Source organism: Chrysochloris asiatica, unplaced genomic scaffold (genome assembly GCF_000296735.1).
Source record: "Chrysochloris asiatica unplaced genomic scaffold, ChrAsi1.0 scaffold00003, whole genome shotgun sequence".
NCBI lineage: Eukaryota > Metazoa > Chordata > Mammalia > Afrosoricida > Chrysochloridae > Chrysochloris > Chrysochloris asiatica.
In genome coordinates, this window is record NW_006408521.1 from 31461666 (window position 1) to 31489002 (window position 27337).

At 45.3% G+C, this 27337-nt stretch overlaps 2 protein-coding genes across 3 annotated transcripts in view; one reads left to right on the forward strand and one right to left on the reverse strand.

The window, feature by feature from the left end:
• SLK (STE20-like kinase) overlaps positions 1-5496 on the forward strand; it is a 65824-nt gene extending 60328 nt beyond the window's left edge. The window contains exon 18 of one of the 2 annotated variants that reach the window (XM_006831317.1): positions 5320-5496. In XM_006831317.1, the coding sequence (XP_006831380.1) occupies positions 5320-5466 (147 nt within the window). In that variant the 3' untranslated portion in view covers positions 5467-5496. The remainder of the gene's footprint in view (positions 1-5319) is intronic. The other variant, XM_006831316.1, reaches the window with a different exon arrangement.
• A 6315-nt stretch (positions 5497-11811) lies between these two features.
• COL17A1 (collagen, type XVII, alpha 1) overlaps positions 11812-27337 on the reverse strand; it is a 56609-nt gene continuing 41083 nt past the window's right edge. Inside the window, exons 32-56 of the mRNA XM_006831318.1 lie at positions 26766-26792; positions 25719-25754; positions 23754-23789; positions 23394-23474; positions 21747-21782; positions 20447-20500; positions 20258-20299; positions 20042-20095; positions 19228-19287; positions 18821-18847; positions 18387-18419; positions 18238-18303; positions 17848-17889; positions 17206-17328; positions 16644-16781; positions 16121-16189; positions 15635-15775; positions 15035-15124; positions 14828-14938; positions 14215-14361; positions 13624-13977; positions 13085-13222; positions 12792-12854; positions 12583-12663; positions 11812-11861 (exon numbers count right to left, since the gene is read on the reverse strand). Coding sequence (XP_006831381.1) covers positions 11812-11861; positions 12583-12663; positions 12792-12854; positions 13085-13222; positions 13624-13977; positions 14215-14361; positions 14828-14938; positions 15035-15124; positions 15635-15775; positions 16121-16189; positions 16644-16781; positions 17206-17328; positions 17848-17889; positions 18238-18303; positions 18387-18419; positions 18821-18847; positions 19228-19287; positions 20042-20095; positions 20258-20299; positions 20447-20500; positions 21747-21782; positions 23394-23474; positions 23754-23789; positions 25719-25754; positions 26766-26792 — 2099 coding nt within the window. The remainder of the gene's footprint in view (positions 11862-12582; positions 12664-12791; positions 12855-13084; positions 13223-13623; positions 13978-14214; positions 14362-14827; positions 14939-15034; positions 15125-15634; positions 15776-16120; positions 16190-16643; positions 16782-17205; positions 17329-17847; positions 17890-18237; positions 18304-18386; positions 18420-18820; positions 18848-19227; positions 19288-20041; positions 20096-20257; positions 20300-20446; positions 20501-21746; positions 21783-23393; positions 23475-23753; positions 23790-25718; positions 25755-26765; positions 26793-27337) is intronic.

The following is a 27337-nucleotide window of genomic DNA, read 5'->3' on the forward strand; positions in this document are numbered from 1 at the left end:
TCTTTTCTCTTCTATAGCTCCATTTCCCTGTCCTTTTCTTTTCTCTTCTATAGCTCCATTTCCCTGTCCTTTTGTGTTTATAGTTATTCTTTTTCTTCTGCTTAGTTTCTGGTGTTTTTTTTTCTCATTATTATTTTCTTTTTCCCATTGTTGGTTCCTTGTTTATTTTTTCTGTTTTGTATGTTTGTCAAGGGGAGAGGTTTTCTCTTTTGCTCCTGACAGGAGATTGAAACTGTGCCCATACAACCCAGCCACAATCATATCCTCTATCCCAATCCACTGACTGGGCAAGAGCTAATACCAACTCCTATATCATTTAATCAATGATAGACAGCAGCCAATACCAGCCAAACCCTGAGGTGCATGAATGGTGAACAAGAATGGTGTACACACTTCCATTCTCTAACTACACCCTCAGAAGACAGTTGGTGAGAGCCTAAGAACATATCAACACACAATCGTCAATTAAATACAAATATGACAACCCCACAATGCCTTGGAGACAACAGACAATTTTAGCTCACACAAGGAAATGAGAGAATGGCTCAAACAAATGGCTAAGATGCAGTTTTTTGAGGGAAAAAAAAGTAATGGAATTAACTGAAAAAGGAATTTACAAGAATGATATATGTAGGTACCTTCAGATTGACAGAAATATTGAGGAAAGTAAGGAGAACGTAGAAAAAAAACTTAGAAAAATTCAGGAAAACACTATTAGAACATACAGACATAATAAATGTAAATTTTGAAACAATACAAAACCTGCAATTAGAAATCCAGTAGATTAATAATAAGACTTTAGAAATTGACAATATGTCAAAAGGGTAAATGATTAGAAACAATAAAAGCCCAGATTACTGAGATTGACAATAAATCTCTCAATGCTAGTATGCTAAAATAATAATCAGAAAACAGAATGAGATACTCCAAAGAAAGCCTTAGAGTCATTTGGGGCACCATGAAAAGGAACAACTTACGGGTGATTGGAATTCCAGAACAGGAAGAGACCATAAAAAAGCAGTGAAAATTGTCAGAATGGTTGGAAGAAAACATCCCTAACATCATGAAAGACGAAAAGATGAGCATACAAGAAGCTAAATGAACCTGAAATCGATAGATAGATGAATAGAAAGATTCACTAAGACATAGCATAATGAGACTTCCCAAAACCAAAGAAGAGAATCCTGAGAGCAGTCAGGTAAAATGAAAAGTAACCTACAAAGTAGAACCAATATGACTAACCTCTGATTTCTCAGTAGAAACCATGCAGACAAGAAGGCAATGGGATGACATATACAAAGCTCTGCAAGAACAAAAATTACCAACCAAGAATCATATATACCCAGAAAAGCTGTCCCTCAAATATGGTGGCAAAATGAGGACATTTCTGATAAGCAGAAATTAAAGGAATTTGTAGACCAACTTTACAAAAGTACTAAAATAGGAAACCAGTGATATAAATTCATAATGAAGTCAACTACAAAGCAAAAAGAGGTGAATAGTGTAGCCATTAGAATCTCCAAATGGCTATGAAGTAGATTTTAAGATAAAATAGACTGTTTTAAGTAGGGAAAATGTAAATAAAGTGTAGCCTGAAAGAAAATTAATCCACTTGCACATCAAAAAAAAAAAAGAGGGAAACCAGAAAGATTTAGTAAACATTAACAGAAACGAAGAAAATAAAAAGAAATCCCACAAGCAAAATGAACTCAGTGTGGAAAATTATGTAGAAAACCCAGCAGCACCACACAAAATAACATATCAGAATGACAGCAATTAACTTATACCTATCGATAATTACACTGCATATAAATGGGTTACATGCACCAGTCAACAGACAGAGCAGAATGGATAAGAAAACAGGATCCTTCAATATGCTGTCCGCAAAAGACACATCAAAAAGATAGCCTAAATGACAATCAACAGAAGAATGATTTAACAAACTTAGGTACATAGACACAATGGAATACTATGCAACATTGAAGAATAATGGTGAATCTGCTTCACAACATGGATGAACCTGGAGGACATTATGCTGAATGAAATTAATCAATCACAAAAGGACAAATACGACTAACTATGGGTCGGAATAGACTCAACGGCACTTAACAACAACGTTGTAGAAAGTTAAAGGGTTTTCTTAACAAAAGAAACAATTATTGGTGGCTTCAGGAGGGGTGTGGAAGGAAATTTATTCATGGGCTAGAGGATAGACACATGTTAACATGGGTAACAAGGAAGGCAATATACAAGAGGGAGGTTAGCAGAGGAATAGAGATTAATACTGGTACTTGGAGGGGATTGCAATCATTCTAATGAAGTGCAAAGTATCTGGTTTGCTGAATGTAAAACTGATTATCTGCTGTAAACCTTCACTCAATTCACAATAAAAAGTTTTAAAAAATAAAATTGGATAGGTATGTCATTCACATAGGAGTCCTGGTATGGCACTGTGGGTTACCACATCTGGACTACAAAGTCGGTTTGAGCCACAAGGTTGGTGGTTCAAGCTTATCAGCTGCTCCTCAGAAACCTGTTTATTCAGGGTCGCTATGGGTTGAAACCGACTTGACAGCACTTAACAACTACAGCAATCATTCACATAGTTTAGAATTTAAAAAGTACAAAAGGGTAAACAGTGCAGAGTCCCTCTCTCCAGTTTCTCTTTGAACTCCCTGAAGTCTAGCTCTCACATTCGACTCCCCAGTTGAACTTGTTGACAGTGTCACAAGTGAGTTAGTCATAACCCAATCCTGTGGTCTTCCTGTACAGATCCAGGTGAAGATGAGTTTTGTATCAGCATTACAAAATCTTGTTTCTTAGAAATCTTTTTGTGTGACTTTTGTGACAGAATGAACCGATCTGTCTCTGTACTTCTCTTTGTCTTCTTATTGACTGAAATGTAGCTATTTCCCAACTGTGTGTCTGATCTTTCTCTGTAGTCTGTACATTAGTGAACATGTTATGGCTCGAGCTGCTGCATATTTAAGGACAGCTCCAAAGCTTGTGTAGACCACAAGCTGTAGAGTCAGACAGATGTGAGTTCAAATCTTCTTGTTACCACTTTTCTGATGAATTTTTGTCACTTAATATTTCTGAGCCAAGTTTCCCTCATTTGTAAGATGAAGATACTATTCCCTACCTACGCCTCCTGGATTTGGGGTTAAGAGAGTTGAAACAAGTGAGTCATAATCAGGAACAAAAATAAACATCACTTTTTTTGAGTTGTTGCTGTTTATGGTTTTTATTATTATCACTTCAAGCTCTGAGCTCATATTTTCTACCTGAATATTCCATTCTTTATCATTTCATGCAGGCCTCTGTTCAGATATCTCATCCACGATTCCTTTTTTTGATCATTACCTGAGACGCTCTTACCTTTTTCTGTCTTAATCACCACCAGGAATATTTGTTTATTGTTTGTCTTGTTTTGTGAGAATGTAAGTTCTTTGAAATCATTATCTTTTTGCTCACTAATACACAGCCGGCTTCTGGAACATTTCCTGGTACATTGTAAATGATCAGTACATACCGCAGAATGAAAACTCAATGGAGATAAAACCAAATGTAACAGTAGTTTTCCTTCACCTCCGCTCTCTACATTGTAAATGATCAGTACATACCGCAGAATGAAAACTCAACGGAGATAAAACCAAATGTAACAGTAGTTTTCCTTCACCTCCGCTCTCTTCCCCCTCCTTCCAATTCCTAGTCACCATCAGATGGTCTTCCAATAATTGTTCTCTTAATTGACATCCAGGCTAGAAATTGGAATTATTTTTTATTTTGACCACACTCCACATTGAACCAGATGCAACTAATTTTGACTCTTTTTTCATACTGTTTCTCATTTTCTTTCCCATTACTGCCTTTCTACTACTTACATAAGTAATTCACTAATGCGTCTCTGGACTTTAGCAGCTTCTGCTTTCTTCCTGCTTTCACACCATCACCAAAGAACTTCTTCTCAGAACACATTGAGAATGTTGTAATGGTATTGCTAAATCGTTATTTTTGTCAGAATAAAAATCTAAAGCCCTGATGGTCTTGAAGCCTTCATATTGTCACAATTTGGTCACATGCAGCCTTCTGGCTTTACCTGTCATTAGCCATTTTCTCTCTTCTCTGCCCATGCTTCAGCCTTGGATACAGTCACCACTCCTCACACCAACCCCTTGGTCTCCTTCCCTGTGCCATTTGTCTAGTCAGATAAGCAAGCACTAGATAAATTTATTTATATTTGCTTTGTATTATGGGGGATGTGTAAGTGAATCTCATTTAGGTTTTACCTTCAAGCAACTTAACTGCCTTTGTTGTTGTTGTTAAGTGCCGTCGAGTCAGTTTCAACTCATTGTGACTTTGTATAGGGTTTCCAAGAAGTGGCTGGTGGGTTTGAACTGTAGACCTTGTGATTCACAGTCCAATGCTGATCCTATAGAGCAAACTTATAGCCTAGTGTGGGGAAAAAGACATGCACATCAAGAGCCAGAATAATTAAAAGTGACGTTACTTAATGGATGCCACCTATGACTTCCTGGATGACAAGCACATTATCATCATCACATTTACTCTTCAGATAGCAACCCCTTGAGGTAAATGGTATTAGTTGACTGTACAGCAGAGGAATGAAAGATTTTATAATATAGAAAAGTTAAGTGATTGACCCATACCATCCATTCATAGAGGAGTCCTGGTGAGGCAGTTTAAGTGTTCACTTGCTAACTGAAAGGTCAATGGTTCAAACCCACCAGCTGCCCTGAGGAAGATGTAGCAGTCTGCTTTCATCCAGAGTAATTAAAGCCTTGGAAATCCTTTGGGTTAGTTTTACTCTGTGCTGAACTGCAAAGTTGGTTTGAACTATAACATCTGTGGTTCAAGGTCACCAGTTGCTCCTCGGAAACCCTATACAGAGTTGCTGTGGGTTGGAACCTACTCAAAAGCACCCAACGACAACAACATTCATATGGCTGAGTTGAGACTGCAATCTTGAGCTGTGCAAACCCTATGATCTGTCTTCCGTTGTAGTGTTAAGTACCTTAGTGGTGGGGGTGTGCCACTGTCTAGGTCCTAACAGCAACACTGCATAAGGTTTCTGACGCTGTAAATCTTTATGGGAGCAGAAAGCCTCATCTTTCTCCCATGGAGCAGCTGGTAGATTTGAACTATTGACCTTGTTGTTAGCAGCCCAGCTCATTATCCAGTATGCCAGGGTTATATAAAGAGAAAGTGTTTAGGGAAAGTAGTTTTTATCTTGGTTGCTAGGATATATGCAATATGTGATACCAGTGCTTACCAACTTTTCCCCCCTCCCTTTTCAAGACACTGGAAGAAGAGTTTGCCAGGAAGCTGCAGGAACAGGAAGTATTCTTCAAAATGACTGGGGAGTCTGAATGCCTTAACCCTTCCACACAGAGCCGGATTACCAAATTCTATCCTGTTCCAAGTTTGCACTCCACTGGGTCGTAACAATGGGGGAAACATTCTGTGATTGGGTTTTACCTTTTAAAATATGTCATTCTCTTCATCTTCTGCCCAGTCTATGTCAGATAGCTCATGGAGACAATCACCTGCCTCACCGTCTAGGTGTTTATCATTTGTTTGTTTTGTTTGTTTTAAAGCAAAGATGAAGGGGAAAGGAACTAAGACAGATGCTGGGCCATGTTGGCAGAGTGGCATCTTGCAGTAATTCCCTAAGGTGATTTTGTATATTAATCTAAAAAGATTTGTTCTTTAGACACTGTTACTTGAGAGACTGTTAGAAATAATGTTTAAAGCTATAAAAAAAAAAGAAAAAAAAAACCTGTTACATCACTTAATATCAATAAATATCTTTTTACCTGACCTAACGTCTCAGTGATGTCTAAATTCCATAGTTGAAACCCCGCCTAAGAGAGTTGAAATAATTTTCTTTTGGTGAATCAGCTCTCATGAGAAGGCTCTGAGTTGCTCAAAATTTGCTATTAATTCAATAAATAAACATATTTTGTCTCTAAACATAGGAACAAACTCTTAAAAAAGAAAATTTATTTTGTCTAAATTACCTTTTCAGTCATGAGCTAATCAGGGTGCTAGTTTTGTTACTATAGTACCTCAAACATTTACGTTTTAATCAAGTTTAAAGTGGGATTTTCTTTTCTGATTCAACAGCACAAAGTACCCTTAGCATCAACCTTACTATTGTTTAAAATCTTGTCTTATTACCATTTGATAAAAATTTTCTTCCTAAATATATGTTATACAAAGATTGGAAACATGATGGAGCAAAAAAAAAAAAAAAAAAGGATAACACTTAGATGTCCAAGTGGGAACTGTAAAGCTTAACAAACTCAAAGTGATGTCGATTTGACTGTCCTAGTTTACTTCCTAAAATAATGTGCAGACTTGTTAAATGCCTTCTCCCAAGTGCAGCAAATTGTTTATTCCAAAGTTTCTCAGCAACCTGTAGGCTGAGTTATATTTATAAATGTATGTTTTTAAATTAACCTTAAAAGAAACATTCGTTGAGAATACTTTTTAGAGACATATTTAAATGAAATATTTAGATGTTAGAAATATCTTTATTGTTTTGAAATGAGGTCACTTGTATTTTGTTTCAAGTTTAAGTTGTTTACTTTGATTAACTGGGGTTGCTGATATGTGTAATGATGAATGAAATGTGCGCTGTCTGTTCCTCTTGAGGTTAGAATGTCAACTATGTGTCAGGTCAAACAGTATTAACACCAACTGCACTTTGGTGTGTCCGACAGCACATTTACAAATGATGCTCGCTGCCTAGCCATTACTACCTAGTCTCTCTTAAGAGACTAGGTACCAAATTGTAAACGTTTCACTTTTTAGTTACATTAGATTGGAGGCTGCTGAAAAATTGAAATGAGACATTGTGGGAACACTGATTCGTATTAAGGAAATGTAAATGTCTTTAGCACTTTCTTGCAGTTAATTTTAAAACTCCGGATGCTAAAGCTTATTTTGTCAGTGGTTTAGCTGATTGAAAATGCATGTATAATTTTAATTTTATAATTGTTTTTGATAAGTATAATTTACTTGGACAACTTTGTAACTAGCCTTAATTTCTCGCCAAGTTTGTTTTTTTATATAAATATATACATATATATATTATGTATGCTGTAAATTCATACACTTACATGTTATTGTAAACAAAACTCTTTTAATGTGTTATTATCTAATGCTGGGTTGAAAATTGTTTAAAAAAAAACTTTAAAAATATATATCTTTTTGAAGTATATTCAGGATGATGATGGAAATCATTTATATTGTTTTGGTAAATATGACAGTATACTGTTGCCCAGTGTGTTTACTGATTTATTTGATTAGGGAGAGGAGAGTAAGGTTCTTAGACCACTTTATTCGTTGAAAGTTTCAGTTTAAAGACTAGCATTTTAAGCAGTGGACATTTTTTTCGGGATCATTTAAGTGATATCATGTGTGCTTAACAGTTTGTGGCAAGTCATTCATTAATTTGAATATTTAATTCTTTATATTCTTTGCAACTTGATATTCAGGTGATTGAATAGTGGAAAGGCTCGGAGTGAAATGCTTGGCACTCTGGGTAAGTGTGTTAGTGGCTCTTGCAGCTCCCTGAAAACTGCCCTTTGGATTTTGTGCTCGTTCACACGCAAATTCGATTTCAAGTATGACATATTCATGTGCGTGGGGACTATTAAGTGATACACATGTGGAGGTGAAACACTTTAATACTTAAAATTGTAGAAACCTTTTTAAAAAGTGTTTTGTTAATGGAATATGCTGTGTGTCCCCATAGCTGTCCACCTTCTGCTATGCCCTCTATTCAGGTAGATGATAGTGAGCTTTCTTGTGTAAGTTTAGGGAGGCAGTTGGGGAGAGGCAGACTTCTTTGAAATCAGAGTGCAGACAAACCCATCCTGATTTGATGGTCTTTGTTGCTATGACAGCATGTGTGATAAAATTCTTAAAAGGAATTCCCCATTTGGATACCTTAATTGCTCAGTTTCCCTTCTCCTCCCAGTGCTGTGAAGACACCAGCCCTACATGTGGACACAGGGCCAGCTCATGGAACTCCTTGCACCAGCTTGCCTTTCCCAGTCCTGTCAAGCCAGAGTTGGGTGCAAATTGCTGAATTAGCAGCTATTCTCAAATATAGTCACAATTAAGAAGCTTCTTACTCTTTTCTATGGGGAAGCTATAGGGTGGGTAAGGAAGAAATTTGGAGTGAAAATGCTAGAAAATACTAAATTTGCTGAAAATACTAGAACCTACCTGTGACAGGAAAAAGCAAATTGTAATAAAATATAAACCAGAACCAGAGCTACCTCTAAGTAGTGTTTCCTCAAGCACAAAGCTCTCAGGCATGTGGGACCCACCTTAATGGGGGTCTCTGATTTCTTGAGCATCAGCGAGTTTCCGAAGTTACTGTCTTTTGTACTCTTCTAGTTTCCTTATAGCTACACACATTTCTCCCTATTCCACACTGTGCTTAAATGACAAAGACTCTTCTGAGAAGCCAAATTGTGTCAAATGATTACCTAGAGATATTGTTGATTAAATAAAAACCTAGAAACGAGGTGAGTGAGGAGAGTTAGTTCTAGTTTTAATAGTCTTATGAGTAAATAAATCAGTTCTTTTCCAGAAAATGCTATTTTAATTGAAGCGGGATGGTATTTTAAAAATGCTTTTCTTCAGTTGAAGGCATAACAGTAATGCCTCTGTTGTTGCTCTCCTGTGGCTGACATGGTTTTGATGTACCTGTAAAACTTCAGCTCATTCGGCTTTAGGGGGTGGGGTGGGGTGGGATATGGTAGAGTGTCGTACCCGTTTCAGTGTTGGCTGCAGCTTTTTGTGATCCTACTCAACTTGCAGTGTAATCACTTCACAAGCTAAATTTTCAGACAGAATTTTGTTTCAGATTATGCTCTTGGGAGCAAACATGTCTTTTCAATCATGGGATTGACAAAAGAAAAATAAAGTTCTTTCTTAACCTATGTTGGGAAGCATTTTTTTATTGTGAATCTTGGAAAGGAGACCATTCTGTGTGACAGCACTGCGGCTTTTGTCATCCTGCTGCTAATTTCTGTGGAGTCTGTTCTGATTCAGTAGAACTGGCTCAGACCTTTCAGACCAGACCTGTCTCCCGCCGCAGCTCTCAATGCTTTCGATGGCCAAGCTTTCTGCTATAGTTGAGCACTGCCCATCAGATCTTTGGATCCTTCCAAATGTATTAAGTATTTATAGCCTCTGTCCTCAGCATCTCTCTCTCTCTTTCTCTCTCTCTCTCTCTCTCTCTCTCTCTCTCTCACACACACACACACACACACACACACACACACACACACATACACGGTTCTTCATTGGTCACTTGAAGGGAAGCCCCTTCTTTGGATTGCACTTAAGGTATTTCTTTCAGCATTTGAATATGTGCGTACTTTTTTAATTTCCTGTTTTTCCCTTGGGATGGATTGTTTTTCTCACCAAGCATTTCCCAGACCCTTTGACTTCACTTTTGCTAACCTAGTCTCTTTTTGTCATTGATATGTTCATGCAAGATTCAGCAGACAGCATCATTTGGCAGGTGTGCTCAGCACTGCTGGATGGGGGCATGTCTGTCATTTTCTAATTTAGGAGCATTGCAGGTGATTGAGCTCATCTGCTACGCCCCCCTCCCCTTTAAATGGAACAGTAGAGGCACAGACTGTGCCATCTAGCTAAGGACATGATCGATCTGCCCACATCCTCTTTCTAGGTTCTGTACCGAAAAAGTAGCAGGTTTGGACTTCTGCCATGTTTCATTTGGGCATGGAGCTGGATGAAGACTTATTGATACCCTGGTAAGGTAAATCTAGCAATTAGGGAAGAACTCATATCTGATTAAACCACATAAGAATTAGTATTCAAGCAAATATATGAATCCCTGAGCCTACTATTATAAAAGTAAGTGGATTCTGTGATGGGTTTTATTTGAAAAAACAAATCATACAAAGGCATGGTGCAATTATTGTATACAAGAGTAAGTTTTCATTAGACAGTAAAGCTGAAGTTGTTCATTTGTACCAAAACTTTTATTCTGCAGGGTTAAAGAGCTCATTTAAAAAAATTGCCATATTGGTTCATATTTAATAGCTACCAGATATATAGTAAAGGAGACAAATATACCATGGAAGTATTTAGTGGTCTTTTCCCAGGACACGATATGAGAAAACACGAAAAATTTAGTCTTAGAATAGCGTGCTGTTGTTTAAGTGCCTTCGAGTCAGCTATAACTCATAGAGACCCTGTATAGGTTTTTCAGGGAGTAGCTGATGGTTTTGAACCACACACTCGCAGCTAAAACTGACTTAGCAGTCCAGTGTTTATCCTATAGCACCATATATAAGTAGATATAATTTAACCCCATTTTAAATTGTTGCGAAATTGAGAGTTACAAAGTATAGCAATACATTTATTTATAAATTGCCTAAGTATAGCTACTTACGAATTTGAGTGTCTGGTTGTACTATACATTTTTGTGGGTCCTTTCTCTTTAGTAGGAGTTTTGATATTCCATTTGTTATTATTTGCCTGTAATTGTTTTGTCCTAGGATAAATAACTAAAGAAATTGTAAATAATCTGGTTGCTCATTTGTTGCATATGTATTTATTTCGAGTAACATGTTAGGAGAACCCCCTAGATGTTTTATAATCTGCTCAGATTGAGTTAGCCCTAGCAGATAAAGTTCTGTCTCCCTTTAAAGATCCTAAAGTGAAACAAAATGCCAGAAATAGTTCCAAAATATTGCAATTATTGTTTTCTTATGTTTGTGTTTAATAGTGTTAAGAGTCAGGCCCAGTTAACCCTGAATGTGCTCACGTATACGAGGGGGGCTTCAAAAAGTTCACGGAAACATTACAAGAGAACGGAATTTTTCTACAAACTTTTTGAAGTCCCCATCCCCACCTCGCTCTCATGTGTGTGTTATAACTTTTTCCTGGGCCAAGTGGATCACACTAACTATGATATTAAAAAAGAAAAGAAAAGAAAAAAAAACTTTAATAGGAAATTTTATACTTGAAATGACTCTTCTTTTATAGACCACATACAAATGTTTTTAGACATTGAAAAGTGCTTAAAAACCAACTCTCCACAGCCAGCCATGCTATTCTCAGTGTGCAGCCAGAGGGTAACATCTCCAGCTGAAGCCGCCCTTCCCATCAGGCATTCATGCCAGTTTCCCTCTCTCCATCCTGGTCTCCCTTCCTGTCGCCCTTCTTTTCCTATTTGTTGCAGTCTAGCATCATGTAACATATCTATAAACTCTAGTATGGACCTATGGATACAGATCAAACTAAGCAAGCGGGAAAATGATAATGTAATGAGAAATAAGAAACCCTGTTCTTTTTGACAGGGGCAGTGGATTTCTTAATTTTTCAGTTCCAAGAGTGACTTCTTACTTAGCCAGCTCTTTTCTGTGACTAGACAATACCGAGTGAAGGGGGAGAGGGAGGAGTTAGGAGCGCAGATAACCTTCAGGGAAGCACTGCCCTCCTCCCCCACTTCCAGGTTTGGAGCTCAGTTTTATAAGCAGAGCACAGATTGCTGAGCCATCATTGTGTAACTGGCTTCCCGAGGTTGAGGCTTGAGAGCTCAGCTCTAGGCAGTAAAGCAGTCAACGTTCACTTGAAAATGCTGCAACCACTCTTAAAGTCTACCCAGTGAAGCGGACTCAACATTGTTCATATTTCCCTGACATATATACATGGGTTTTGTTTCAGACTAAAGTGTTACTAGTTGCCTATTTAGCTGTGCTGTCTCCATAGTGCTGTTCTGCCAAAGGTGGCTCATGGCTTGGTGGCAATACTTCTCCTCCGTCTAGCATAGACTTGGTCACCTGCAAATTAGAGGACGAGTTGTTAGGACCATCGAGTGGGGTCTCACTTATGTAACCCTGAATAGAGTTTCCAAGAAGTGGCTGGTGGGTTTGAACCACCAACCTTGTGGTTGGCAGTCCATTGCTTATCCTACAGCGCCACACTAGGACCACAGAGGACGTGTTGTTGCTAAGTGCTGTTGAGTCGGTTCCAACTTAATAGCGACCCTGTGAAGGTTACCCAGGAGCAGCTGGTGGGTTTCAACTAATGACCTTATGGCTTGCAGTCCAGTGCTGAGCCACACCAGGAGTCCATGCCATACCAAGAGATGAGTTAAGTGCCATCAAGTTGGTTCTGACTCACATCAAGCCTGTATAGGGTTTTCAAGGAGCGTCTGGTGAGTTTAGGAGTTTAAAAAAAAAAAAAAAAAAAAAAATCTCGTGGCCTGTTGGGGATTCATGCAATTAGGGCAACTGTGTCACTGCAAAGATGAAAGTAAAATTTTTTTTTACCCTGTTTCATTATCAGGCTAGTAGGTGGGTCCCCCTCTCCGCCCTGCACTGAGGCTCCTCTCCTGTGGTCTCCCTAGCTGCTAATTAATTGTTTTGCAAAGTATGTTCTTGGCAGCATCTGCCTTTAGTAACTGGCATTCACCATCATTTTCCAGCCTTGCTCTGGAACAAATCCCCTGCTTCTCTGGAATACCAGCTTCCCGACACTCAGGAAACAAACCTTACTTACCCTTGTCTCCTTTTTCTCCCTTGTGCCCTCCAGGGCCAGGTGGACCAGGCCGTCCTGGTGGTCCTGCAGGACCCCTCTCACCTAGGAGGACAGACAGGGAGCATGGCTAAATCAGGCACAAGTGTGAGCTCTGAAGGGAGGGAACCATGGTTTAGCACTGGGGAGGGGGTTCGTTAGCATCCTGGTGGCCATTCCCTGGCATCACTTACCTCTGGGTCCTGGGGTGCCCACCTCTCCCTTCTGCCCAGGAGGTCCTGGAATGGCACCATTAGCTACAAGGGAGTAGAAATAAGCTGGCTTTAGACTGGACTTTAGGCCTGGCGTTTGGGAGGTAAAATAATCAACTTAACACAGAGGTGGTGGTGGTAGAGTTTAGATTTGGAAGAGGAGTAGAATTGATCAGGTTTTCATGATCCCAAGTGTTAACTGGAGACCTTTTAAGAGGTCCACTGTAATGGAGCAGTGAGTTTGGTGTTAGGAAAGCAATTGGGGAAGCTCTCACTTCGGAAGAAGTCCATGAGGTCCGCGGTCACGTTACTATAGGCAGAGAAGACCTTGCTGATGCCGGGGGGCCCCTGGGGGCCAGGCTGGCCTGGTGGTCCCTGCACAGTGTAGGCCATCCCTTGCAGCAGGCCCTGACCTGTGAAACACCAAAGCATGAACGTGGGAAGCAGACCGGCATTCTGCAGGGCCTCGTGGGCCGTCTCACTCCCAAGCAGCTTCCCTCGTCCCCCATGTGTCTGCACGGGTCTCTGTCTGCAGTGGGCATTCACCACAGGCTTTGGTCCAGAATAACTGCTGACAAGCTACAGGGAGAAAGGATTTAACCAACGCCTTCCCTTAAGCCCCACCAGAATACCATCTAAGACCCAGAATTTAGGGCAAAGATGCTAACTTGCTTGGACCCCCTGAGCTGGCTGAGAAGAATTAGGTTGGGCAGCCTGTTTTCAGCCCCTGCCTATCTGTCTTCACAACCTAGGAGCTCCTAATGTGATGGTGAGTTTGGAACCAAGACATTTAGGGGCTTATGTCCCCGCTTACGCTGCATGCTCTCTGACACGCGAACAGCCAGCTCATTGTAATCCAGACTTCCAGCAAAGCCAGTCCTGAATGATCCACCATCGCCACCATACAAGCCGCCTTCTGCTCCCGCCCAGTAGCCGACGTCAGTGCCGTAGGGTCCCCCATCTCCTCCAAAGGCTCCTCCTTCGCCCAGTGAGCCCGCAGAAGAGCTGTAGGAGGTGCTCCGTCTGACCGAGGAGCTACGTGAGGAGGAACCGCCGCTGCCACTTCGACTGGAGGAGCTTTCTGCTGATAGGAACCGGCTGTCTCCAGGTGGTCCCTGGGGCCCTGGAGGGCCTGGGGGGCCGACGATGAAGCTGCGCACATCAGGACCTGAGGATTGGTAGGAGCTCAGATCTTGGTATAGAGAAAGAAGGACGTTCTGGGTCCCTCCCAGGGTCTTCGTAACTTGTGACCCCTGGCAGGAAAAGGTGGCCCTGGGAGACACTGGGCAGAGACCCCCTAGTGGGTCACATGGGTTCGGGCCCCCAGCTTCCTCCAGCACCTTGCTGCCTTCCTTACAGGGAAAAGCAACATCCAGGGAGTGGACATGATTCTAGGGGCACCTACTTGTGAGGTAGCTGATCAGTTCGCTCCGGAAGCTGTCACTGTTCTCAGTTGCATAAGTCGCCAGAGCTCCTGACACACCTGGGGGCCCTCGAGGACCTGGGGGACCAGGAGGGCCTGGGGGGCCTGGGATGGATGACAAACCAGCAGCTGCATGGGAGGGAAGATAAGAGGGGTTGGGTCCTTATTGTGCTTGGAAAGGAGGGGAATAGGCTGGACCTCCAGGACCAATAGGAGGAGGGGGCTGCAGGAGCCTAGGAGACCCTGACACCATCAGTGAGTGACTCTCCTGGCTGTCCATCCCACCCCCAGTTCTGAGCCTCATTCAGCTCTGATTTTACTTGCTCCTGCCATGGAAGACTGCTGGGAACCAGAGCCTGGTGTGGCCCACAGCCACACTTCGCTCAAAGTGCTCTCTGAGTTGCCCTTGAGAACGCTGTCATCTCTCCACACTTCTGGAAGTGTGTATGTGTCTGGGGCCCAAAGTGCCCACCCTGTTCCCAGAGGACTTGGTGAGGTGCCTAATGCACTGTGCTGCCCTTGCTAAGGCCCTGAGAGCCCCAAAGGCCAGCCTGCAGACCTCTGCCCTCTTCCTCCTGGCTCCCCAGCGCCTTACTGTGCAAGTAAGATGAGAGGTCCTCCATGCTGATGCTGGACCATGCATTGCCTGGGATCCCTGGGGGCCCTGGGGGGCCTGGAGGTCCAACAATGCCTCCAAATTCAGACCCTGAGACACCAGAACAAGGAGTCATGCATGGCCTAGGCCCAGGGGGCTCACTCTCCATCCCAATCCCATGGCTAGCTGTGTCTTGCTCAGCCTTACCTCGGAGCAAGGAGAGGAGCTCCTCATAGGACGTTCCTGGCAATCCAGGGGGACCTGGGGGGCCAGGAAGCCCAATGCTGATCCCAGAACCTGGGGAAGAAAATCCCAAGTTGTGACAGATTCAGATCAAGTAGGATGGAAATACTGTGAGAGGTGGGCTAAAAGGATTTGAACAGAGTGGGAACTGAGACAGGGAAGTGGGCTGGCGACAGGAGGAGACAAGAAGCAAAGTGGCGCTGTGGGCTAATGCACTGGACTGCAGAGTCAGTATGGACTGCAAGGTCAGTAATTCAAGTTCATCGACTGCTCCTAGGAAACCCTATATAGGGTCAGAACTGACTTGATGGGATTTAACAACAGCAACCCTTTTGTGCATGGGGGAGTATGTGTTGTACATGTAAGCCAACACTCCACAGATAGGACAGTACTCAAGTCGGCTTCCCCCTCCACATTTCTTGACCTACTATGGGGTCACAGGTTTGAATCACTCTGAAGACCTTGCTGGATTGGTGCCTCCTGGGAGAAGGGAGTCACTGGGGCCATTTCAGGGAAGTTCAGCACCCAAACCCTCACCCACGGCCACCACCTGCCAACACTTACTAGACATGTAGCTGACTACGCGGCTACTCAACTCGGCATAGTCCAGAGACTGGAGGGACCCATCTCCACTGGCCCCGGGTGGCCCTGGCGGCCCCCGAGGGCCCATCAGGTACTGCTGTAGGTACTGGCGAACGTCATCCCCTGGAGAAGAGAGGCTCCTTAGTTACAGACTCACTCGGGTCACAGCCTGGCTCAGAGTGACATTCCTGAGTTGTGGTCAGCAGGAAACCAGCAGGTCTCCAGGTATCTCCTGGGACACCTGCCTGGCTGCCTGGCACTGGCGGGGATGGGGCGAGCTGCTCCCCCCTGTCCAGTCAGTTCGCTGACTAAGCAGGCTGATCAGGGCTGCAAGGCCTGGCTTCAAGGCCCAGGAAACTGCCTCCGGCGTGCAGCCCTCACCAGGTTCAGAGCTGGGTAAGACATGCCTGACAAGAGATGCTCTGAAAGGACAGGGAGGTCCCTCCCTTAACCCTCCCAGACACTTACGCTGTAGCGCAGCCAGGATGGCTTCAGAGGAGATGGAGGCGGATGCAGAACCGATACTGTACCCTGAGGCTGTCAGGAAGAAAACCGCAGGTTACTTGCCTGTCTGCTCCGAAGGAACACTCTAGGTATTCCAGAGTCTGGAAGACCTGGCCAGCTGAATGAGTGGGGGCATAACTCATTCAGTTATCATGAAATGGTTAGGCAGCTTGTTAGGAAATGCAGCTTGTTTTCAAGAATATGCTAGCTCAGCTCCTTGCAGATCCTGTCACGCTGAGGGATCTGCTTTCAAGAAGAGGAAAGAAACATCTATAATTAGGAGCACTTTGATCAAATACAAGAAGGCTCATTGGGCAGGGAGGGGAACAACCCCATTTATGAAGACAGCCCAGGGGCTGGAGGCCCATGCATTCAGAATTCACAGGCATGTTCCAGACGGAAAGGGCAACACATGAGCTGCAGCCCAGGGAACAAGCAGGGGACCTCAGGAGGAAGATGTGAGCATTCGGTTGTGGGGCAGGCTTACTTTGTAAGTAGCTCACGACGAGGCTTGCCAGTTCCGAGTAGTCAAAAGTCTCTCCTGCGATGCTGGTGACAGGCCCTGGGGGACCAGGTGGCCCCGGGGGACCTTGAACTCCAGATAGATAAGACCTAATACTGTCACCTGCCACCAGTGAAAGAAACAAAGTCAAGCCTATCTTAAAGAAAGATGTCCTTCCTACGGTGTTATCCTGAAGAAAACAATAAAGTGCTTACCTACCCTGCCCCCAACCACATGGGCCTGAGGTAGGGCGAGAGACAGCCCAGACTCCCCTTATTACAGGTGGAGAAATTGAGGCAGAGACCTCTTCTCAAGTGTGCAGGTGGCTGAATGTATGAGTGTGTGGGTCTCTTCATGGGGCGAGGGTGAGGATTTGTGTGGGCAGGTATGAGAGCCAGGCTGTGCATGGGAATGCACATCTGTGGGAGCTCATGGACCCTGCTCCAGGGGTACAAGAATTGGAGGCTTGTCATAGAGACTTCCCCAGACTCCTGAGCACACACTCACAGCCCCACTCTGACCTTAGGCTCATAGGTGCAGCACTCACTCTGCATGTACTCTGAGATGTACTGTTGAATCTCCAGGCCAGAGCTGCTGATGGAGCCTGGGGGCCCAGGAGGTCCTGGTGGGCCTGGAGGACCCTGCATGTATGTGGTGCTGGATGATCCTCCTGCAGGAAAGAAGAGTCTAAGTTGACTTGTCACCCTAGGGGTGGGACAGAGAGGGGCCCAGCATTGCTTACAAGCTTGAGGATCCCTGAGGGTCTTATTCTCACTCTGTGGGGAAAGCGGGGCAATGGTAAAAAGAAAATCCCCAGGAAGAGAGACAAGGGGTGTCTCTAACTGTCACTGAGAGGGCACAGGACTCGGGGGCTCTCCCAGGCCAAAGTCTTCCCCCTTACTCCGCGACTTGTACACCAACCCATACGGGCTTCCTCTTCTCTGAACACCCAGTCACTCAGGGGCTGGGCTCCTGTTCCCCATCATGGACCACCTGGTATTGCTATCGCTGTGCCTGTTGGAGGCCTTTTCTCCCACCTTCACTGGCCTCCTTAAAGGCAGTGGAGAGATCTTAGCACATGGAGAAGGGACCTAATCAGTACTGAATCATGGAACCAGTGGATGAATGAATGCCCTCAGTGAAATCACCAGTCTTGTTTGAAGAAATACAGAGGAACTTAGGTTCTCACCTCGAGAGGGCCCACCAGGAATGCCAGGAACACCAGGATCACCTGGAATCCCAAACAAGAAGCCCTGTTTACGTTACCTCTTCCAGAAAGTCCTCCCCGATTGAGCCGCATCACACTTGTTTGCTGTGGCTCAACACTTGTCCTATTGCACTCAGTCTCAGTGACATCACAAGCTCCCTTTGGACAAGGACTGTACGCCAGCTTCTCATTCCTTTCTCCCTCCAGCCTCTCATCATTGCAACCTTCCCTTTCTCAGAAACTTTTAGGATCAGTTAATCCTCTCTGCCGGCTTGCCTGCCCTCTATTTAGAATCTCAGAGGCTTTCAGAGTCAGCCTCGCTCCTACACCTCACCTCTCGCAGCTCACCACCTTCTTGGCTCCCTCACTTACCTTTGTCACCCTTGGGTCCCTGAGGGCCTGGGGGTCCCTGCAGGTTGAATCCAAGAGAACTGGAATCTGGAAGACAGGAAGACAGTGCAGTCAGCTACAGCGGAGAGGCTCTGGCCAGAGCATGAAAGGGGTGGGAAGTTAGCGTTTACCTGAGCTCGAGAATCCTGGGAGGCCTTGCTCACCTGAGAAGCAACATGAAAGTGGACAGTTAGCCACACTTCCCTCCCTCTAGCCCTACCCCAGTCCTGGACACCACCTCCCCTCCAAAGGCTCCCCAAGACCCATGTTTCCTGGGGCTGAGTTGTCCTTGGGGCAGTACCTAGAGCTGTTACTGTGCACATGCATGAACTGCACACTCACACACATAGATACATTGTAGAAATGTACATGCACTCAGCTGCTTTACACACATACACACACACACACACACACACAGAGAAATATCCATTCACAGAGACACACTCTCTTGTCCACTTTGGTTCTCTGGACCGAACTTATTTCCAAGAAACTCGGGACTCTTGCTAGGTCACTTGTGCCCTTCTACCTCCACCCCATATTTTGTCTGATGCCAGCTCTACTGTACCTTGGTGTCCTCGGGGACCTGGGGGCCCTGCAAGAAGGAGACAGAGAGCTATGAACCGATACCAACCAAGTGCTGGGACTTCAAGAGGCCCATGTGTGAGGAGATGGAGGCCCCAGTATGGAGGAGACATGGAGCCTGGGACTCTTTATGTCTCTCCTTCCGCTAGGCCCAGATAGGGGTGGGAATTCTCTGTATCACTTGTTGACCATATCCCACCCTTATCCCTTACTCCACTCAACTGAATCCCCCAGGACCCTGTGCTCTCAGCTGCTGAGCATCTAAGGGGACATGGAAGGAGGATCAAGAAATGTACTAGCTCATTGAGCACCATCCAGACTCTCCCAGTCAACAGTTGGGTAGACAGGGCGCGTACAGACTCCTGGGCTCCCTGAAACACTTGTTCTCACCTTGGTCTCCTTTGGGGCCTGGGGGTCCAGGTGGGCCTGGGGGCCCAGAGAATAATACTTCTGTAGAGGAAAGAAATAGTTTGAGTAAAGACCAAGCATCATTTGTGAGGAAGCAGCACCTAACACAGTGTGGCATACTATAGATGCTCAATAAATATGTACCAAATGGGTGGGTGTATGGGTGGATGCATACATACATGCAGGAATGGATAGATAGTTGGAAGAATGGATATATGGGTGTTGGAATGGTTGAGTGGTTGGATAGAATGATGAATAAATGAAACTGATAATAGAGTGATAGAAGGATTGATGGTTGAACGACTGGATCAACGGATGGTTGGATAGAAAGATGAATGAATGAATAATGAATAAATGGAAAGATGGATGCATGAATGGATTTCTCACTGGGGACCACTTCTGGGCGAATGTTGGTTTGCTCTCAACTTGTTTCCATATGTTTCTGTGTTGCACTGTCAGCATATGTCTCATTTGACATGCATGTGTTCTGCCTACTTTATCAGACCTGGGTTCTTTAAGGACAGGGACTGACTACATCTCCTCAGTAAGTCAAGAGGCTCCAAGGGCAGAACTGAGTCTCTGCCTTAGGCCAGGTTACTAGGGTAGCTAGGCTGGTATCTTTTGTTCTCCCCACATGCTGCAGGTTGCTGGAGTTTATATGAACATAGTCCTAGTGTGAAGGGCAGAAGGAGGAAGCCTGGTGAGTAGGGTAGGAAACTCACAAGTCTGTGACCACAACATGTATCAGGATTGGGGCTAAGGTGAAGAACAGGTGTGACTCAACTCCCAACATTACCTGAGTTGGTAAGGGAAGATCCTGGTGGGCCTGGTGGGCCTGGAAATCCTTCCCCTAGGTAAGAGAAACCCATAACTTATTAGGGCCAAAGTGGGGGCCTGGGACCCTTTGCCCAGGAGATGTGACAGGGAAGCTCTTTCCTGACAGGTGGCCCAGAAGGAGGCTGAGCGTTAATCTCATTGTCACCCACCTCCCATCAGAGAGCTTGGCTCTCACCTGCTGGGCCTCGGGGTCCTGGAGGGCCTGGAATGGAAGTTCCTGAAGACGAGAAAGAAGAGGAGGCAATGCCGAACTCAGCAAGGTGATCCGGCCCCTGAAGGCAATAGCTTGGCTTCCTAACTAAGTACCTGGAGTTTCCCGCCTCCCAAAGATTCCCCACCTTTAAAAGAGCCCAGAAATGCTCACCTGGTGGACCAGGTGGACCAGGTGGACCTGGGGGACCTCGTAAATCAAGACCTTCTGTAGAAAGAAGAAAGAAAAAATGAGCAAAATCGATATGAAGCTATTCTCTACCATGTTCCTTATCCCTCACCAGGATCATCAGTCCCAGAAACTCCAGCTACATGCACCCCAATTCCTGAGATACTGCTATAGGACACCCTAGTCCCCTGACTGCTCCTCACTGAGAGAATGGGGTGAGTGTCAAACTCTGATATATGCTGTGGGTGCATGTGGTGATGGGTAAGACCTTGGACTTTGGTGTCAGTTAGCCTGAGTTCAATTCTCTATTCCAACTCTTCTAGTTGGATTGGTGTTCAACCTCCTCTACAAACCAGAAGCCACGAGACCTAAACCTAAGGGTGCAGCGAGGACTCAGTGAAATTCTGGTGAATGTTAAGGACTTAGCATAGTGTCTGACACTCAGTGAGTTGTCTATTGTCATTACTGTTCCGCTGTCCAGGTGTCCACACGGGAGGCTCAGCATATCTCTCCCTGGGCTTGTTAACAGACTTTGTGAACTGAAAGGCCCAGGTGTCAGCCCTTCTTGACCAGGCCTGTGGCTAGGAACCATGGAGCCTTCTCATTGCTTTCTTTGAGTGGAGGATGCAGTACGGACATGGCCTCGCCTGACCCTGGTCCTCCTGGCATCCTGTGAACTGCTCTGACAGCTGCCCCATCCCCAGTGACTCACCCTCTCACACTAGACAAAACCCCCACTGTTCCTTGTCAGCTTTCACTGCCTTTAGAGGAACTGGTCATCCTCACATTGGGATCTGCCCATTGCGCCACCTGCCCGGGAAAGCATGGTGGTACTCACGTGCAGAGAGGACCTCGGAGATGGAGCTGCTGCTACTCATAAATGACTCACCAGCAAGCCCTCGCTCTCCTCGTGGGCCTGGGGGGAGGACACAAAGTTAGGCTGGACACTGCGATCCCTTTGTGCTTTTCCTCTGGAGAGGTCCTGGAGAGTGCCCCAGTGTCCAGGTGCTGAGGTGCAGGGTATGCCCACTGGGAGAGGGCAGGGGTCATTGAGTTGGCTGGAGAGAATGGACCATGCTCCCAAAGCCTGACTGTTTAAATAAGTGGCTGGGCAGTGGCACAATGACCAGGGACTGGAAGTCCATGAGGATAGTCCTGCTCAATCCTGATCAGCGTCGCAGCACTTTCATCTCCCTGTTGGGGTTTAGCTAATAGAGTCTCTTCTGGAAAATCCCTGCCTTCTCAGGAACATGGAAGGAGGTGGTGACTGAGAGGGGACACTCACCTTGCTGTCCCGGGAGACCAGCTGGACCAGCAGGGCCTGGAAACAAGGTTGGGGAAGAAAAGGCTAAATCATTCCTCCAGGATCACAGTTCTAGAAAGAACTGAAAAAAAGGGCAGGCAGCTGGGTACACACATGGCTTCCCTACAAGTTATGAAACAATGGCCGAGGGAGATCAAGTGCTTATTTGAGAGCAGTAAGGACCAAGGACCAACCCTTGATCCATCTTGGCGAGACCACCTCTGACAGGCACGAGGGTCCTGGGTAGGCAGAACCACCCTTGCTGACATGGCCTTGAAGTTTCCCTAGTGCCCTCCCACTGGGGCTTGTCTGGGGGAAGACTGGTACCTTGGTCGTGCTAAGCTGTATGCTTCATTTATACATGCAAATTAAAAAATAATGTAAAAAATACACACAACAAAATAACAGGCATTTTGGAAACAGCGTCCCTAATTCTTCAACGTGTGAGCCTTTTGTGTTATTTCCCATCACCATTTTTTTTCTTAACATCTTGTGAACGTAGAGTGGTAATCACAGAGTGCGTAGCGCCTTTATTGAACACCCCACTTGTAAAAATAACATTTAACTCCTAGGAACTTTCTTCTAAGGTTTTCGTATTTTCTTAGCTATCTAACTGTTGCTGGACAATCTTGGAATCTTTTCTTCGAGTAAATTTCTAGCATTTTACTGCCCTTGATGAATCTTACCAAGTTGTTTTCCAAAAGGAAACAAAGGGCTTGAGGACTGAGTGTTTTGATTGGCCAAACAGGAAGAACCTGAGTCAAATCCTGGCTCTGCTTTGTATTACCCATGTGACCTCACTAACACCCAAAGCAAAGCAGCTGCTCTTGAGTCCATTCTGACTCACAGCGACTCTACAGGACAGAGTGGACCTGCTCCATAGGCTTTCCAGGATCACAAATCTTGGTTGTTGTTGTTGTTGTTAAGTGCTGTCAAGTTAGTTCCAATTCATAGTGATCCTGTGTAGGGTTTCCAAGGAGCAGCTGGTTTTTGAACTGCCGACTTTGTGTTTCAAACTGACTTTCCATTCAGTGCTTTATCCCACAGTGCTATTGTTGTTGTTGTTAAGTGCTGTTGAGTTGGTTCCGACCCACAGCAACCCTATATAGGGTTTCTGAGGCACAACTGGTAAGCTTGAACTACCAGGAGCAGAAATTCTCCAATAGAGCAGTTGGTGGGTTTGAACTGCTAATCTTGCAGCTAGCAACCCACTGTTTAAGCCACTGCACTACTAGGGATCCTGAGTGACCTTGTTGTTGTTGTTGTTAAGTGCTGTCAAGTTGGCACTGGATAGCGTTTCTGAGGACTGGTATAAGTCATTTACCTATGGGGCCCCAGCTTCCCCATATATACATGCAGATAGCAGCTCGGGCCTCCCACGGAGCTGCGAGGGCTGAGTGAAGGCGTGCCTGCAGAATGCTTGGCATAATTTCTGTGCAGAATGAGGCTCACTCAGGTATCTGAGAAGGATAACTGGCCTACTTCACTATTTGAGAATAAGAGTTGGACTTTCTCAGCCTCGCCTGAGTTCCTGCCCTGACTTTTAGGAGTTGAACAAATACATCTAAAGTCAAATGCCACCAAAACTGGCTGCTGATTTGGGACAAAGCAAAGTAATCATGGACTGACCTGGTGCACCTGGAGGCCCTGCAGGTCCCATAGCTCCAGGAGGTCCTGGGGGGCCTGGGACGGTGATAGTCGATGACCCCTCTGAAAACAGAAGGCACATGGGAGACTGAGTCACCCTCTTCTCCTTCAGAGCATCTGGGACCCAAGTGTAGCCATTGGCCCAGGGCCCTTCCTCTCATCAGCCCAGGGGTGGAAGGAAAGACCTCACTCGCTGCTAACCCCAAGAATTCACCACTCCATCAAATCCAAAGCCCTGTGCCTGCAGCGGGCACTTTTTGATGGGTGCTAGGTGGAGACAAGACAGATGCCCCAACCCTGAGAAGGAAAGACATGCAGAGGAAGATCCCTCTTGGCTCCTACCTGCAGTTACAATCCTGCCTGCAGTTCCGGGTTCCCCTGGGAGGGGAGGAAAAAAAGGAGATGGGGCTCAGTAAGTCATTTCAAGGCTTCTGGGGGCATTTGAGACCCACTTCTGGACCTTTCCCCCGAGACTGAAGGCTAATGGACTGGAAGGGAGTGAGCAGGTGCATTGAGAGCAAGAGATCTGCGTGCTGGAGCATCCGCCTTCCTGTCCACATTAGCTTTTGCATGAGGCTAGGACTCAGCGAAGGGGCTTTATGCATCTGACAGTTTGGAGAGTATGCCTCTCAGTGAGGCCAAAAAAGAGCCAGGCTGAGTTCCAGTCAAACTTCCAGACTCTAACTTCTCTCACAACGAGCCACACAAGAAGGAAAATGTCTGCCAAAGGACAGAGGTGGGAAGCTCAGGATAGAGTGGGTCCCCAATGAGCTGCACAGCAGTTTAGACCCCTGAGACAGCAGTAGGTGTCCAGGGACTGGTATGTTTGAGAAATCCTGAGTAAATAAAGGTTAACAGATCGTGTGCCTGCCCTGTGTCTCAGGTGTTGAAAATGAAGCCTGAGTAGTGGATTACTAAGAAAAGCACAGTGCATTCACACCTTTCCAAACGGATGGGCCACTAGCTTCCTTTTCAGCAAAGGATCTCTTGGGACTGGAGATCCAAGGGCTCACTTGGAGAAACCAAGCAAGAGTAGAGGACAGCAAAGCCCTTCAACTGAGGACTCTTTAGGGACCTTGCTTCTCGTTCTTCAAGGTCTGTGAGCAATTAAATCATCCACATGATGAAAGGATGATATTGATTTACCCCTTAAGAGGAAGTAGACAGTTGGTCTCTACTTGCTGTCTCTTGGAATTAAGACCAAGAGAGGAGAAATTACTTGAATCTGTCTTGTTGAACTACAGTCCACATTCAGTACTGTCGTCTCTTTTGTGCATAATCTAGGGAGGGTGTGAAGCACAGCCTCTCAAGAAGGGTAGGGCTTCTGGAATGCTTGGGGATCTCAAATCCAACTGGTCTGTTACAAAGGAAACCCTCAGTCCATGAAAATTTCTGAAACACAGAAATTTGTCTGACTGGCTTGTATGAACTCAGTTGTCATTATCTTGAAACTAAATTGATTCTGAAAAAAAACAAAAACAAAAACAAAACAATACAAAGCTTCCTTGGCCTAACCTATCATTGGGAAAGTAATTTCTGGAAACCAGTAATTTTACTTCTAGGGTTCCACCAAGGGTGACAGTTACTCATCACAACAGAGTCCTGTTCCACAGAACATCTGGGTTTAGGAACATAGTGTAGCAGAAACAAGAGCAGGACCATCCCTGAGCACCATTTATTCCTGGACTAATTCATGTCAGGGGTCTGATGGTACTGAACTGGACTATGGGTAGCGGAGCAGAACAGGACAAGAGAGTCCCTGGCATCATGACCCAGGTCTCTGTCAAACCTCACATTGAGGAGCAATTCCATTCCCCTCTTAGTACCCTTACTCTTCTGTCTTATTAGCACTGTGTACAGTCTCTGCCTGTATCAAAGTTCTCTCTCAGAAATGATTTGTCTACCTAGCCACACCAAGGTGTGTGTGAGACTGAGATGTTCCCAGGGGAACAGTCATGTGAGTGGGGAACCAAGCCTCAGCTGTGGGGATAAAGCAATAATGGGGACATTGTAGAGTCCAGTGTGAAGAGGGACACTGAGGAGAACAGTGTCCCTCCTGGAGACATTTGCCTATTAAAACCAGGCTCTGGTTTGTGGGGTGGAAAGAGAGTGGAGTGGGTGGGGCCTGAGAATTCAAGGCTTAGCTGCTTAGAACAAACTGGACTCCCCAACCTCACAGTCTTCTGCTGGAGCCACTAGATGCCACTGTTGATCAGGGACTGGCCAGAGAGGTGCCTCCCTCTTGCCAGTCTCTTCCTCTGCCACACAAATGGCTGATGGAAAGACAGAGTTTAGAAAACCACTTACCTTTAGTCCCTGGTCGGCCGGGGATACCAGGAAGTCCTGATGTGATTGAAAACAAGTAAGTCAGAGAGAGAAACCTTCTTCAGTATTAATGAAAGCCCTGGCCATTCAGCACAGCACTGTAGCTGACTGAAATCCTGAGCGTTCCCTGGGCTTTGTCTTCTGCTTTAGCCCAGGTGGCCCCTCTGGATGCCTCTTGCTCTGATTCCTTCTCCCTCTTCAGGAAAAGGGGCAGCCACTGGGCTTGAGGAAGGCAGAGGTCCATGGACTCAGCTCTGGGGGATCCCAGTCTGAGTGATTCATCTGGTGGTCTTCAGTGCTCTCCACAGACCAGTGGCTGGTATTCTTGTATCAAATCCTATTCCTCTCTCTTTGCCTTATTGACCCCTAGCTCACCATGAGTTGGAACTGACCCCATGACAACTGGTTTGGCTTGGGGCTCAGAACCTGTCCAGGAGTCAGGCTGAGTCTGCAGAATTGCTGGAGAACATTTGAAGTGTGTTAGGGTTGCATACAATTTTGAGGAGCCTGATGCTTGATTTCATTTTGCATCTTTGCCTAGTCTGTAGGAGTTGGGGCTGATGTAGTGACAATTTCCCAAATCCAAATGGGTACACTTTGGTCAAACTGTAGGACAAGCTTTAACATGGAGGCTGCAGAGAGGCTGGCCCTTCTGAACAAGGGAAGTATCCACTCCTAGCCATGCCAGTTGGGTCATAAATCTTTACAGGAGGGGTCTCCTCATCCTCACAAGCCTGGGGTCTCCTTTTGGGGACTCCTATACTGGTGACAATAGATTCAGTAGATGACCTATGTGTGTTTCTACCAGAATGGCTTTCCAGATGGAAATTTTTTCTTCCTTTCTCAAAAGTCATAATAAAGGACCTGAACCTATGCTTGCTGAGGTGAGAGGTGTAGGGACGTGGAGGGCGGAAGAGCGAGGACATTCTAAGGTGACTGGAGGAAAAGCATTTGCTGCTGTGTCTGTGTCTGGAGGAAGTGGAAGGGTCAGCAGGTGGCATTTGGAGGTGGGAGTTGCTGGTGACTCACCCTGAGGTCCTTGGGGTCCAGTGAGGCCTACAGGAAAGAAAACACAAGAGAGAAAGATGGCAGATTGAAGATGTCCTTAAGGAGTCACACTCAACTTCAGGGGAAGGTGGACACACAGACTGGGAGTGCAGGATGACAGCCTCAGGTCTGGCACAACCTGACTTCAGTATCTTCCCAGCACAGTACAAGGAACAATTCTTGGAGCTTTATAACGACGGGACTTTCTGCTCCACTGAATGATGGTTTCTGTCTACTTGTAGCCACAGCTGCTTTCAGAATCTGAGGTGAGCCATGAATCCAGAAAACTTAGATGCACAGACACCAATCACCCACCCAGGCTCCTCAGGGGAAGAAGCTTTGGTGCTCCCCATCTATGCACCGGTCAGAGGAGCCAAGCAGCTCGCCCTGCCCCTCAGACTCTCCCTTTCTGAACTTGTTTTGGCTTCTTATTTCCGTAGCCCCGATCATCTTGCTTTGCCTTTGATGGGGGCTCTAAAGTCTACTGAGTATTGGTGAGGTCTAGATATGAGCCAAGGAGAGATGGGTCAGAGGAGAAGGGTTCAGAAGAGTGG